The sequence below is a fragment of the Cetorhinus maximus genome, chromosome 1 (assembly GCF_964194155.1).
Source record: "Cetorhinus maximus chromosome 1, sCetMax3.hap1.1, whole genome shotgun sequence".
In the NCBI taxonomy this organism is placed as follows: Eukaryota; Metazoa; Chordata; class Chondrichthyes; order Lamniformes; family Cetorhinidae; genus Cetorhinus; species Cetorhinus maximus.
Genome location: NC_135879.1, coordinates 146,284,649 through 146,299,241, shown reverse-complemented (window position 1 = coordinate 146,299,241; position 14,593 = coordinate 146,284,649). Strand labels below are relative to the sequence as shown.

Here is a 14,593-nt window from a genome sequence, read left to right as displayed (position 1 = left end):
TCTGCACGTTCATGGAGTGGAAGCCCTTCCTGTTGACGAAGGCTTCGGGCTCACCTGCTGGCGCCTTGATGGCCACATGTGTGCAGCCTATTGCACCCTGGACACGGGGGAAGCCAGCAATGGCTGCGAAGCCTCTGGCTCGCTGTGTCTGGCTGGCCTCATCCGTGCGGTAATGAATGAAAGTCAGTGCACGCCTGAACAGAGCGTCTGTCATCAGCTTGACACAACTATGGACAGCCGTTTGGAAGACTCCACAAAGATCACCCACTGACCCCTGGAAAGAGCCGGAGGCATAGAAGTTGAGAGCCACTGTGACCTTCAGCGCCACTGGCATCAGCGCACATTGTTGGAGCTGATCTCGGGGCCAATCATCTGACAGATGGAGGTCACACTCTCCCTTGAGAGGTGGATCCTCCCTCAGCATTGCACTTCAGACATATTGAGGTAGCTGCATCGCCGCCTGTAAACCCTGGCAGCAGGGCAGTGGTGTCTTCTGCGGCCCCTTCCACCTTGGACTTCCTGTTGTCCCTGAGCCCCTTGTGCCTGCGCCTGTCCTCTCACAGGTCGCTCACCTGGAGGCTGAACAGGGACACCTGGCCTCCTCCCCCTGGCCCTCTCTTCCTCTTCTGAGGAGGTGCCCCCAGCGGAGAACACTATCCCCATTCCCAGGGTAAGGGAAGGCTGTATGATACCTGGAAGGCCCCAAGTGTTCTGACTCCTCCGGAGTTCTGAACTGAAACCTGTTATTTCTGTCAAAGCAGCTCTGAAACAGCAGCAAGTTATAAGCTGAAGTACTAACAACTCGCATTAGTGAGCCCACTCACCCCTCTTAATCCCGCCCGTGGATGAGGCTTTTGAAAATGTGGCCTACCCGCTGTCCCGTTGCCCCCATGCAATGCCCTGAAAATCGCACGGGCGGGCTATGTAAAATCAAAGACAATTGGTGCCTCAAGGGCCTTAACTGGCCCGTTAATTAATGGTGGGCATGCCTCCGTCCTCATAGCAGGTCTCCCTAGCAAAATATCGTGACAGTGCATGGTGACGTTGGAACGCACGCCCGGCGTCATCACGCATCATTTTACGTTCTGGCGTGTTGGGCACGCACCAAATGTAAAATTCTGCCCTAAGGAAAAGAGATCAGAATGGGAGTGGAGTGGAAAATTAAAATGACAGGCAACTGTAAGTTTAGGGTTATATTTGCAGACTAAAAAGAAGTGTTCCACAAAGTGATCACCCAACCTTTGTTTGGTCTCCCCACTATAGAGGAGACTGCATTGTGAGTAGCAATACAGTATACCAAACTGAAAGAAGTACAAATAATTTGCTGTTTTACCTGGAAGAAGTGTTTGGGGGTGTGTGAGGTGGGAAAGGATGAAGTAAAACAGCAGGTGTTGAAGAACCTGGTGCTATGAGAGGGGAGGGTGGTGTTAGGGTGATTGGAGAGTGGACCAGGGTGCTTGGAGGAAACTTCAAACAGATTACATGAGCCATGCCTTTTTTAATGTTTTGAAAAATCACTTGAAGAATGGATTTAAAAATTAAGTATTACATTCTTATTCAATGTGTTACTTAAAATAAAACCTCTGCTACTTGTCAATAACAGATTTTAAACCCATAGGGACTTAAAGGATTTTTATGCAAGTTATGTGACTTTTCAGCAAGAATCATTTCAGTGTCTATTCTGTTTAGTCCCACACCATGTCTACATAGTTTTCTTTGAAAATATACTGTTATGTCACATGATCAGTTGACCATTGTTCCTCATATGTCCTTGTTCATGTGCTCTCAGTCCTCTGTCCTGCATCCTTTGCTGCAGCTTGTACCTGAGCTTCATGAGAGAAGAATGAAGAAAGGCAGAGGTGATGTACGTAACTCTTTGGTAATCCTGCCAGCATTGCCTTGTGACAATTAACCTTTGTTTATTTCTACAAGGGGAGATGACCATTTGGGCCCGAGTGCAGATGGAACTGTGAACAGGTTGTCAACAAACCATGAAATCATTATCAGACAATTTCTAATTTGGGCAATTCAGACAAACTAACGTTTACCCTACATTGTTCCTCATAGGGTGTAAGGGTCCAATAGTTAATTTTCAGAATTTATGCTTAAAAATTGTTTCTAACTTAAAGATCATGACCATTCTTCAACCTTCCTACCTTGTCTCTTATCAAAGACGATTCCTGGGCTATAGCTAAACTCCAATTGTTACATACACATTTAGGTGAGTTATATGATTTGATAATACTGACCCTTTATAAGCCATAAGACCATAAGACGTAGGAGCAGAAGTAGGCCATTCAGCCCACCAAGTCTGCTCCGCCATTCAAAGAGATCATGGCTGATCTGATAATCCTCAACTCAACTTCCATAACCCTTGATTCCCTTGCTGATTCTGTCCATCTCAACCTTGAATATACTTAATGACCCAGCCTCTACAGCCCTCTGTGGTAAAGAATTCTACAGATTGACTACACTCTGAGTCTGTTTTAATTGGGCGCCCCCTTACTCTGAGATTATGCCCTCTGGTCCTAGACTCTCCCACAATGGTTGCCAATAGTACATTCATTTCCCTCATCCAAGTTATTAACATATATATATTGTAAATAATTGTGGCCGCAGCACTGATCCCTGTTGCACTCCACTAGTTACAGGTTGCCATCCTGAAAATGTCCCCTGTATCCCAACTCTGTCTTCTATTAGTTAGCCAGTTCTCTATCCATGCTAGTATACTACCCCCAACACCATGGACTCTTATCTTATTAAGTAGCCTTACGTGTGGTACCTTATCAAACACCTTTTGGAAATCCAAATATATTACATCTACTGGTTCCCCTTTATCTATCTTGCTTGTTACCTCCCCAAAGAATTCTAATAAATTTGTCAGGCATGATTTCCCCTTCATGAAGCTATGCTGACTCTGCTTGATTATATTTTGCATTTCTAAAAGCTCTGCTATTGCATCCTTTATAATAGACTCCAACATTTTCCCAATGACATGGAGTGTTAAATCCAATAGGGCTCTCTCTGCAGGAAGTTGGTTGGGAAATTTCAGGCCTGTTGTGTCTGATTTTCTGTCTATCAATTAAAGTAGATGAAGAACAAGAGACTACATGTGCCCACAATTTCCTGACCAATATTCCCTGCGAGCATCACACCTGCCCAGGAGCAGTGAATTGGACAGTTGCCCTTTACTGTCAACAGGTTCAAATATCCAAATTGTAAAAAGTTATTTGTTAGAATAAAGATTCTGTTAGATAAATCTGCGATATTAATATTGTTTTCTCTGAACGAGGCAGTTTGGGATGTCCTGAAGATGCAAAAGGCACTAGATAAACACAAACTTGTTCTTTCCATCTGTCTGCTTTTCTATTACAACAAATGGGTGAGACTTTGTAATTTAGTGAGGTGTGACAGTTAAATACATTTTAATAACCGCTTTTATGTAATGAGGAATTAAAGTTGGACTGATTGATCAATTCCTTCAGATCCATGATATACACTGACAGAGTCTATCATCTTCTGCAATTTGAGACACTGCAGAATAATGCATTGATAATGGATAAATACAGAGCAATACATTATCGAAATGATTGTTTGTCCCCTACGGGTATGACTATTAAATTTGTCACAGTCCAATAAAGTGCCGGCTCACTTAACCGTAGTGGCACAATAATACCACTTTAAGGTTTTAATTCTGAAAACGCTTTGTAGGGTTGTTCAAGCTGATTTATTTGTTTAGGACAGGCTGCAACTAAACTGCTACATATGGATATTAACCATTTAAAAACCTTAGGAATTTAGGTTTTTCATTGAACAACCTTTTCTAAATATTTCTATGACTAGATACTAAAGGTAAACTTCGGATCATAGAGAATGTGGAGTCTACTTTATGGGGTGTAATGGAAACATTGTTGTGATCTTTTTCTCAGTGACTTCCTATTTGTCACCAGTGGCAACCATCAATGGAAAAGTCCTAATCATCATCATTGCTGCAGCGTATTACTGTCATGTGTTTCTCAGGAGAAGAAAGAGGGAAATTGTAAGATAGAAACAGTGCCTTTTTAGCTATTGCCCACAATATAGCAGAACTGAGAGAGAATAATCATTTTGTTCATGTTATGGATTAATAAAATCTTTTTTGTTGTTGCTTTAGGAAGAATTTCAAGGACCAGGTGGAATTCAAAGTCGAGGTTATTTTATGTTTAGGGTATGTATCAAAATTTGAAAACTTACACTTATATAACAATTATGCAAGTTTCTTACGAGTTGCATACGAATTTGGGAACGTCATTAGAATAAAATCAGTTTCCTCTGTGGAGCTGCACTGAAATGGGATATGGGTTGGAGACAGGGCAATGACATAGTAGAATTTTTTGACTTGTCTGAGCTTTCAATGTAAAAATGCAATTTGGGTCAATAAGCTGTTGTGATCAAATTATATGTATTAAAGCTTTTTGATATTTCTGGTATTAGATTCCTTCTTATTGATGTAACTCACCAAAATTTAAGCCTGACAGTAAACATTAGTGGGTTGTTTAACCTGCAGGCCATTATAGCCAGATCTGACTTTGTCTTCAATCACCAGTTTGACTAGGAATCTCAGGGGCACTGAGGTTATGATTTTATAAGCACAATTTGTTGTAGATACTTCATTATTTCTTTTATATACTTTTTTCTAGCCACGAAATGGAAGAAGATCGTCTAGTTTTCGCTAACAGGTACTTTCTTTCAAGTCTGCAATCTAATATCAGGTATTGAAATGATAGTCACAAAGTGATCAAGCTTCACTATCACATAAGCTGTTTCTTTGTAATGGTTTAGTTATTCTCTGTTTCTTTTATTGTCATTTTGCATTGCAGGTCAGTGATTTGTTTTCCCATAAAAATCCAGCCCTAAATTTCTGTACCCATTTCTGACATAAGCCTAGGGTTCTAGGAACCTAGATTAATGACCTGAACTCCCAAATATGGATGGGTTTATTTCAAGTTAGACAAAAGGCACATCACTTGGTTAATTTCTAAGTATGGCCAGAAGGGGCAGATAAACTGACCCACAAATCTCTTTGGTAGTCTAACCTTGAATGCAACCCAATACTTTACTTATCTTGTTTACTGCAGTAAAGCATTGAGCTGATGGTTTCACAGAGTTAAGCACCGAATAATCCCAGAATTAATTCTTGACAGCAGAGTGCATCATTAATCAATGTAATACTTTTTTTTCATTCATTGCTCTCAGAACAATTATTTTACACTTATCTACAATAGATTACACCTTCTCCCTATTGAACCTAGTACTTGTAAAGCTCTTGGTAAAAACAATTGAAGGACTGCCTTGTGCTGCTAAAATATGGCTGTTCTATCTTCTGACTTCCACTGCTGGCATGTTGCACATGCTTCTTCAAACATGTACGGTGATCATAAATACACCACAGCCCTCCCCTTCTTGGTAAATGAGAAGTATATCTTCTTTACCTTGGGCAGCATTTTCCCGTCGGCAAGCAGGGGGTGGGGCCCGCTCACCGTCGCGTAAAATGACACGCGGTGACATCAGGTGTGTGTCCCAACGTCGCCACGCGTCATTTAGACTTTCGGTTCAGCTGTCAATGGCCACTTAAGGCCTTTAAAAAAGTAATTAACCCAATTAATGGACCGTCTAACCTTAAGGTTGGTGGGCTGGTGAAGAGCCAAGACGGCTTTCAGAAAAAACATGAAATCTCATCCACGGGTGGGATGAGGTATGAGGGATCGAAAATGTGTATAAAATTTTTAAATAAAAGTAATTGACATTTCCCTGCTCGTGTCACATGAGGGGACATGTTAGGAATATTTTTTTCTCCCTTTAATAAAGTTTTCAAACTTGAGCCAAGCTCCCTGAGGCAGCACTTTGCCTCAGGGAGATCTGTGCGCTCTTTCGCACACATGCACGAAAGAGCAGACTCCCAGCTCAGGGAAACCCCCCCGCCCGCACAGGGAGTGCACAGTGCTTTGCAATATGATGTCTCATCTCAGAAATTTCTGAAAATTTCAGGATAGTGTTTCAGAATTAAAACCTTAAAGTGGGATTATTGCATTATTATTCCAGATGTAAATGTAAATTTAAATTGATGAATTCCAGGACATAAAATGCCGGTGCTCCCCCAACTGGGGGCGCCGATCGGAAATCCGCCTGCCCGCGCCCACTCCTGCACAACCTCCCCAACGGGGGGAAAATGCTGCCCCTTGAATCAATTGAGTTTTTTTTTTAATTATTTTCATGGGCTGTAGGCGTTGCTGGCAAGGCCAGCATTTTTATTGCCTGTCCCTAATTTGAGAAGGTGGTGGTGAGTCGCCTTCTTGAATCACTACAGTCTATGTGATGTATACATCACAGTGCTGTGAGGGAGGGAGTTCAGGATTTTGACCCAATGACAATGAAGGAATGGTGATATAGTTCCAAATCAGGATGGTTTGTCACTTGGAGGGGAATTTGCAGATGGTGGTGTTCCCATGCATCTGCTGCCCTTGTCCTTCTAGGTGGTAGAGGTCATGGGTTTAGAAGGTGCTCTCAAAGGAACTGTGGTGAGTTGCTGCGCTGCATCTTGTAGATGGTATGCACTGCTGCCACTGTGCACCAGTGGTGGAGGGAGTGGATGTTGAAGGTGGTGGATGGGTGCCAGTCAAGCTGGCTGTTTGTTCTGAATGGTGTCAAGCTTCTTGAGTGTTGTTGGAGCTGCACTCATCCAGGCAATGCTTGTTACATTGGTTCCTGCTTAGTAACAAGGGTGGGACTTTCTGGGAATGTGTTGATAGGTTACCAGATCAGTTGAAGGTTCAGTGAACAGCTCTTCTTGAGGCAGTCAGTTTTGGGTAGTCTGCCAGCCAACAAGTGCCACAGAGACAGGGACAGGCAGAGGTCCCAGTTAAGCTGAATTAAAAAGTTAGAGAAACTGCTATGGGCAGTAAACTTTAAGTAAAGAGGGCCTTTGAGGCAAAGGTACCCCTTTGGAGCAATGGTATTCTTTTTGCCATCGCCATTGATCTAAAAGTGTGCTTGTGAACCAGTGTTTGGGTGTACTCGGGAATCCAGAGAGAAGGAATCTCAGAAGGCGAGACTGAAACTGTTCAGATGGGCCATTGCTAAAGCCATCCAAGTGGGAGTGACTTTTGGGGAGGATTCCAAGGAGAAATCTTCAAAGGTAGATATTGGAAACCCTTGTGAGAAAGACGAAGTTTCAGTGAGATTGGCTGACTCACAGTGGGACTAACATCCAGGTGGTTTGTTGAGAAATCCATGGAATCTGTTTTGGTTGCATCTGTCATTTACTCCATTTTGTCTGTTAGTTCACCTGTTCCTCATACTTACCCTGAATGTTAAAGTGTAAGACAGATTTGTAAATTGTTTTATCTTTCTGAACTTGTATAGTAAAGTTTGTTTTTGTTCCTGTGGCTTTATTCCAAAAGCAGATGTCTTGAATCTACTTTAATCAATATGTTATTGGTCCCTAACCTGATCTCCCCCCATGGCCCGGGGTCTGGCGAAGAATCATAACAATTCCCATTGACTCCAGTTTTGCTAGGGCTCTTTGAAGCCTCAATTTGGAGAGCAACCAAAAGTGCCTGCGACGATACCTGTTGCTAGCAGGGCAAGAAAACCCTGGCCTCTGTCTGGAGGTTGGAAGTTTCTTTAATTGCTCACAGTGATCTGTGGGATTGTCATTCTGGGATCTAATTCTTGGTTGCATTTGGGATCTTGTATTAGGTGCAATAGGACTGCCTGGTGGTTGAGGAGCTAGAATGAACCTGATTTGTCCTCGGTTATGTCTCACTGTTACACCTTTGTGTGTAATGACTTCATAGGACCTTGGTTCTGAACAAATACTTGTCACCTCGGCTGGTTGCCATGGAGCTTCTGTGGGATCCTGGATGTGAACTTGTTGTCCCAACTGTAAACTTGGCAGTTCTGTACCTGCATTTTAATTTTGCTTGTTGATCATCTTCTTTTGCAGTTTTAAATGTTGGTCTCTAGTTTCTAAGACAGTAGAATGGGTAAGAGCAGGTAAATTGGTATGCACTCGTCTGCCAAACATAAGCTCTGCCAGGGATGGAATGGCTGCATTTAAAGGTGTTGCTCTCAGATGTAACATTTCAATATGTAGATTTACGCTTTCAGATTGTAATGTATTAGTCAGACAAGTTTCCTGTGGTTAAACAAAGAACAAGATAAATTTATTGAAACTACCTGAATTTAAAAAATAAGGTAAATCACAACCACCCTTTGTGCATCACACACATTCCCTGAGCCCACATACACACTAGCATAGATGGCAGAATAAGAGGGTAGCTTAAGGATTTTTTTACAGTTCATGAAAAAGATAAAAACAAAGGAGTATATGGTTAGTTGTCCTTTGACTGGTCTTGATGCGGTGATTCCATGTGGCCATTTTGTTCAGTTGTCTTCCTGGGTGTAGTTGTATGGAACAGATTTCCATGTTTTATTGCCAAAAGATCTCAATTTACAATGGATTTCTCTTCTCAAGATGGTAACTTTACAAATCTGGACACAATACTTTAATTTAAAGAGAGAGTAAGAGAGGGAGAAAGAGAGGGAGAGAAGGCACCCAACTTTTGCAGCCTGTTTTCAGCACAGCATTCTGATCTCTGGTCTCTCTCCTGCTTGGTAACAGTATCTTAAAGTACCCTGCTGGCTGCCTATTCCAGAGGAATTCAATTAGTCCCTGTTTGCTGCAGTCATTGCTTTTAGAACAGGTAAATTGCAATATGATGTCTCATCTCAGAAATTTCTGAAAAATTTCGGGATAGTGTAAAGCAAACAAGAGATAATCTTTCAAACTCCCTTGGGTGGGTGGGGGAGGAGTAGAGTGTGCTTTATTTTTCATCCCACTTGGTGGAATGCAAGCTTGCATGTTGTACGTGTTTGGTAGTCCTCCATTGTTGTAAGAGGATTTCAGTTTATTTTTAAAAATTCAGCCAAAAAAAGAAAAAATTAGAATTGTATCTTTTTTTAAAAAGCACATCCTCATAACAGACATTGTAGGCATGCATGTAAGCCTGTTTCAAGCTCCCTTTCAGTGTAACCGTAGATGAGAATGTCATGACTGATATTCAGCATGCCTTCAATATTAGCAGTGCAGACTGAAACATGTGCCGAAATACCTGAGCTGCTGAGCTGACTTTAAAGTTTAGCCACTTGTATAGAACAAGTTTGTTGTGAATGGAGAACACTGTAAAATACCTAGATTCTTCTGCAAGCTCGATTTGATGGTAGCCTGCATTGAGGTCAAGTTTAGTGAAGTGTTTAGCACAATTCACTTTCCCTATCAGTTGTTATGTCAAATATCTTTCATTATATTACTTGGTTTGACAACTGCATATCAATGCAGATTCTGACCTGGTTCTTGCTTGATGACTTGTATGGGTGAGACTCAAGATTCCAACTTTCCCCAACTTTCTCAATAATGTCAAGGTCAAGTAAGTGCTGACATTCCTTCTCTGTCTTTTTTCTGACATGAAACAGTATTTGTCTTCCTTGCTGAGCGACTGAAGGCACATTAAGGTCTACGTGGAGCTTGTATGTAATATCTTTCAGTTTGCCGATACCCGTAAAGTGGTCAGCATACAGTTCAGGAATGTTGTTGGTATGCATTGGATCAGCATGTGACTGCAATCAGGTGCAAATCTGTTGCTGTTTGGAAACCAATAAACAACATTCTCCAGATGTGACATGGAGTACAGCATTCATTATTATATCTTTCAACGTGACTGGCATTTCAAAAGTCCCAAGAATTTTCAGTAGTTTGGTCTTTTGTAAGGGAGGATTTTTATATTCTGTGTTTGCAGAGAATGGGCAGCCTTGAAATTTGTTGAACTTTTTATTTTCCATGATGTTGACAGATACTCTTGTATCTATGAGAGTATCTACTTCTGAGCAGACAGTGGTCATTGTCCCATGTGGCTGGTTACTGTGACCAAAAGAGAGCACAAAAGTATATTCCGGTACACTGCTTGCAAGAATCAGGACATTCTGTCCAGTGTGGGTAGGTACTGCGACAATAGAAACAATGCTTGGACAAGTCGCAATTCTTTTTTTGAGACTGGTGTTGCTGCTGGTTCCCTGGCACATGAGTGATGAACATGTTCACAGGAGTTGAACTTGTAATGTGGCAGTTACTGTTGGCAGTCTCAACTTCAGTGGCTCTAGACTCTGAAAGGGACAACTCTGACAGGTTTCTGTCTTCCTTGAGTGCTTTTCTGCGTAGTTGGCTAGACAGATAACCTTTGGTTATTTGTGTTTTACGCACATACGAATATTTGAATTAGCAGCAGGAGTAGGCCATGTGGCCCCTTGAGCCTGCCCTGCCAGTTTGAGAGATAGTCACATTGGTTCACTCATGCATACCTGCTGACAGTTGGTTTCTCTGAGTCATGGGCATTCCCTGGGGAACAGGATGAGAGGGAATGCTGCTCATTCATCTCTTACATGTTTCTCTGACTTTGCACAAATGACCCAGCATGATTCTTATAGAGGACCAACAGACATCTTATTAAGATAAAAGCAAAATACTGTGGATACTGGAAATCTGAAACAATGCTAACATTACTATTAAATATTTAATATTAATATGCCTGCATTCTCCTGCATGACTTGCTTGAGTTTGAGGCCGAGCTGTACGGGAATTCAAATCCTGCTGTTCCGTGGTAAAGGAATGTGTTGTACCAGTGCATGCCACTTTACATTAATTGCTATGTTGCAGTGAATCTATATAGTTTAAGTAGTTTGAAACCTAACCTCCAGTTAAAGAGAATATTTACTGTCTAACTATTACAATCATTTCATTTTGCAGGAAGATGAAGATCTATAGGAATGATTGACACACAAGATGAAAATGGTGTATAGACAACAATGTACAAGCAGTTATGTCTACGCCTTTCTACAATTGCCTGTTTAATTGTTTAGTTATGTCTTTTAAACATCTACAATGTGCATGCTAACTTAAGCTTTGTTGAAAATTGTTGTTTCCTAGTGAATTATACCATTAAAATTGAAGGTAAACTTATGAAATCTTTCAGTGTATTTTAGTAAAGTAAGGCACACCTATGGTTAGAAGGTAAACAGCACTTTAAAGTCGAGTTATGATGTAATATGTTGCACGTTACTAAATTCCATCTTACCTTTTCTGTTTATGACGGTGCCACCAAATGTACAAGTTAATTTAAACTTCTTATCAAAGATTCAGTGTTTGCTTTTGTTTTAAGATATTCCCTCTTTTGATTGACTTATGGGGCAGAACTTTTCGTCCTGCGGGTGGGCGCGTGCCTGACCCAAACGGGAGTAAAATAGTGCACGATGATGTCAGCAGCATTGCCAGTGTGAGTAGTGGGGAGTTTAGGAGATAGTTTGCTGCTGGTTGCTTATTTGAACTTGACAGCTTCATCTCAGTTTTGAGCTTCATCCTAAGCATTTCTAGGCTTCATTTCAGAACTCATTGTTTTCTCCAAGGCCCCCGGATGATTTTGAGCATGTGGACCCTTCCAGGTATCAGAAATGTTGAACTGTTGAAAATGGGGATTGTGGCCTCCACTGGAGGCACCTGATCTGAGGAGGAAGAGAGGGGCAGAAGCGAGAAGAGGCCATGTGTCCCTATGCAGCTTACATGTGGGAGGAAAGGCACAGGCACAAGGGGCGCAGGGCCAGCTAGCAGTCCAAGGTCGAAGCGACCACAGAAGACACCGCTAACCTGCTGTCAGGGTTTACAGGCTGCAATGCAGCTACCTCAATATGTCTGAGGTGCAATGTCGACAGAGGCTCCGCCTCTTGAGGAAGAGTGTGACCTCCATTTGCCAGATGACTGGGCCTGAGGTCAGCTCCAAATGTGTGGGTGGACATCCCATGCCAGTGGCTCTGAAGGTCACAGTGGCCCTGAACCTCTATGCCTCTGGCACTTTCCAGGTCTCAATGTGAGATCTGTGTGGAGTCTCCCAATCAGCTGTCCACAGTTAGACCATAAGACATAGGAGCAGAAATTAGGCCATTCGGCCCATCGAGTCTGCTCCACCATTCAATCATGGCTGATAAGTTTCTCAACCCCATTCTCCCGCCTTCTCCCCGTAACCTTTGATCCCCTTACCAATCATGAACCTATCTATCTCGGTCTTAAATACACTCAATGACCTGGCCTCCACAGCCTTCTGTGGCAATGAATTCCATAGATTCACCACTCTCTGGCTAAAGAAATTTTTCCTCATCTCTGTTCTAAAAGATCTTCCCTTTACTCTGAGGCTGTGCCCTCGGGTCCTAGTCTCTCCTACTAATGGAAACATCTTCCCCACGTCCACTCTATCCAGGCCTTTCAGTATTTTGTAAGTTTCAATCAGATCCCCCCTCATCCTTCTAAACTCCATAGAGTATAGACCCAGAGTCCTCAAACGTTCCTCATACATTAAGCCTTTCATTCCTGGGATCGTTCTCGTGAACCTCCTCTGGACCCTCTCCAGGGCCAGCACATCCTTCCTGAGATACGGGGCCCAAAATTGCTCACAATATTCTAAATGTGGTCTGACCAGAGCCTTATAAAGCCTCAGCAGCACATCCGTGCTTCTATATTCTAGTCCTCTCGAAATAAATGCCAACATTGCATTTGCCTTCCTAACTACCGACTCAACCTGCAAGTTAACCTTAAGAGAATCCTGGACGAGGACTCCCAAGTCCCTTTGCACTCCAGATTTCTGAATTCTCTCCCCATTTAGAAAATAGTCTATGCCTCTATTCTTCCTACCAAAGTGCATGACCTCACACAGTTGCATCAAGCTGGTTACAGAAGCTGAATTCAGGCGGGTACTGACCTTCGTTCTTTACCATACGGACTAGGCCAACCAGGCTGAGTGAGCCAGAGGCTTTGCAGCCATTTCTGGCTTCCCCCGCGTCCAGGGTGCCACCGACTGCACACATGTGGCCATCAAGGCGCCAGCGGGTTAGCCGGGTGCCTTCGTCAACAGGAAAGGATTCCGCTCCATGAACGTGCAGATAGTGTGTGATCACAGGATGCAGATTCTGTAAGTCTGTGCAAGGTACCCAGGCAGCTCCCATGACGCATACATCCTGAAACACTCCCAGGTGCTGAGGCTCTTCAGTGCTCCAGCCTGACTGGATGGATGGCTGCTGGGTGACAAGGGCTATCCCCTCAAAAGGTGGCTCATGATGCCTCTCCGCCACCCAAGAACAGAGGCAGAGAAGCATTATAATACGTGTCATACCTCCACAAGGGTGGTCGTAGAGAGGGCCATAGGTCTTCTCAAGATGCGCTTCCGATGCCTGGACCATTCGCGGGAGCACTACAATACCCCCCAGAGCGGGTGTCACTGATAGTGTTTGCATGCTGCGCTCTCCACAATCTGGCACTGGCAAGGGGGGACCCGCTGGAGGAAGAGGATCTTGACACAGCTGCATAGACCACAGATGATGAGTCCCAGTCGTGAGTCCGAAGATGAGCAGAGTGAGGAGAACACTGAGGGTGTGGATTCAGACCTCTGTAACCTCCAGGGAGGCAGGAGCCACCAGGGACACCTTGATCCAATGCTCCTTCAGGTAGGTTACCAAAGATCAGCTTCAACCGCATATCAGGGCTGCCTCCTCCATCCCAGATGTCTGAAAGGGTCCTTTCATTTAATCCCAAAGAACACTCAGTGCCTGTGCAATAAAGTTCAAAACCACCTATGTCCAGCGTTACATACTGGCGTACCCTGAACCAATAAAATATAAAGATGAAGCATACTCAGGCCATAACGACAAAAACAAAATTTATCTCATTTTGACAAATCCAAACTATTTACATAAGCTTTTCTGGTCTTCATTCCTAGTCCAGTGTAGATAAAGTAAACATAAATGAACATAAAATCACTCATGACCTATCCCTCTTCTGCTCACGGTGCCTTTAACCGATGTTTGCGAGTGCTATGTCTAGATGTTCCTCCTTGCTGGCACCGTCATTGGAGACAGACTGCTGTCTTATTGGCCTTAATGACTGTGGCAGTCGTCCTCTGGCCAGTGGAGCCTGTGCTGGCCCCGCCTGTGAGGGAGCGGCCAGTGTCATGGCTGGCATCTCCCTAGTTGTTGCAGCCTCATCAGATGCCACAGTCACAGGCAGAGGGGCGGAGGAGCTGCTGCCATCATCCACAGCATCCTGAGAGGAACCCGCAGAGATGACAGGCAACTCGTGTGCCAACATGAGGTCGCTGTGGACTTCCCTGCACACCATTAATGGACGGGCACCTACCTGCGATACTGGGTGCCTCATCCATCTCCCACACCGGCATTGACCACCTGAGGTCATTGCTTGTGTGAGGGCTTGTAGGTCTGAGTGCAAACCTAGGAACCCCTCAATCTGTCCTTGGGTCTGCCTCTCCATGACAGTCGCCACTCTTTCAGTGGAGGAGGCAGTGCGCTTGGCCATGATGGTCAACGCAGTGCTCACACTCTGTATGGACTCCTCCATCACGCAGACCATGGCATGCAGACCCTCATGGTTCTCCACCAGATCCTCCCACTCATCTCGCTGGACATCCAGCATCTGCCGCCTAATGGACGATTCCAGAGGCTC

The 14,593-nt window shown here is 43.6% G+C and overlaps 1 protein-coding gene across 1 annotated transcript in view; it reads left to right on the top strand.

The window, feature by feature from the left end:
• The window catches only part of nmu (neuromedin U), a 99,338-nt gene extending 88,319 nt beyond the window's left edge, over positions 1-11,019 (top strand). Inside the window, exons 7-10 of the mRNA XM_078569159.1 lie at positions 1,790-1,864; positions 4,154-4,207; positions 4,680-4,751; positions 10,841-11,019. Coding sequence (XP_078425285.1) covers positions 1,790-1,864; positions 4,154-4,207; positions 4,680-4,715 — 165 coding nt within the window. The 3' untranslated portion in view covers positions 4,716-4,751; positions 10,841-11,019. The remainder of the gene's footprint in view (positions 1-1,789; positions 1,865-4,153; positions 4,208-4,679; positions 4,752-10,840) is intronic.
• Positions 11,020-14,593: the final 3,574 nt, after the last annotated feature.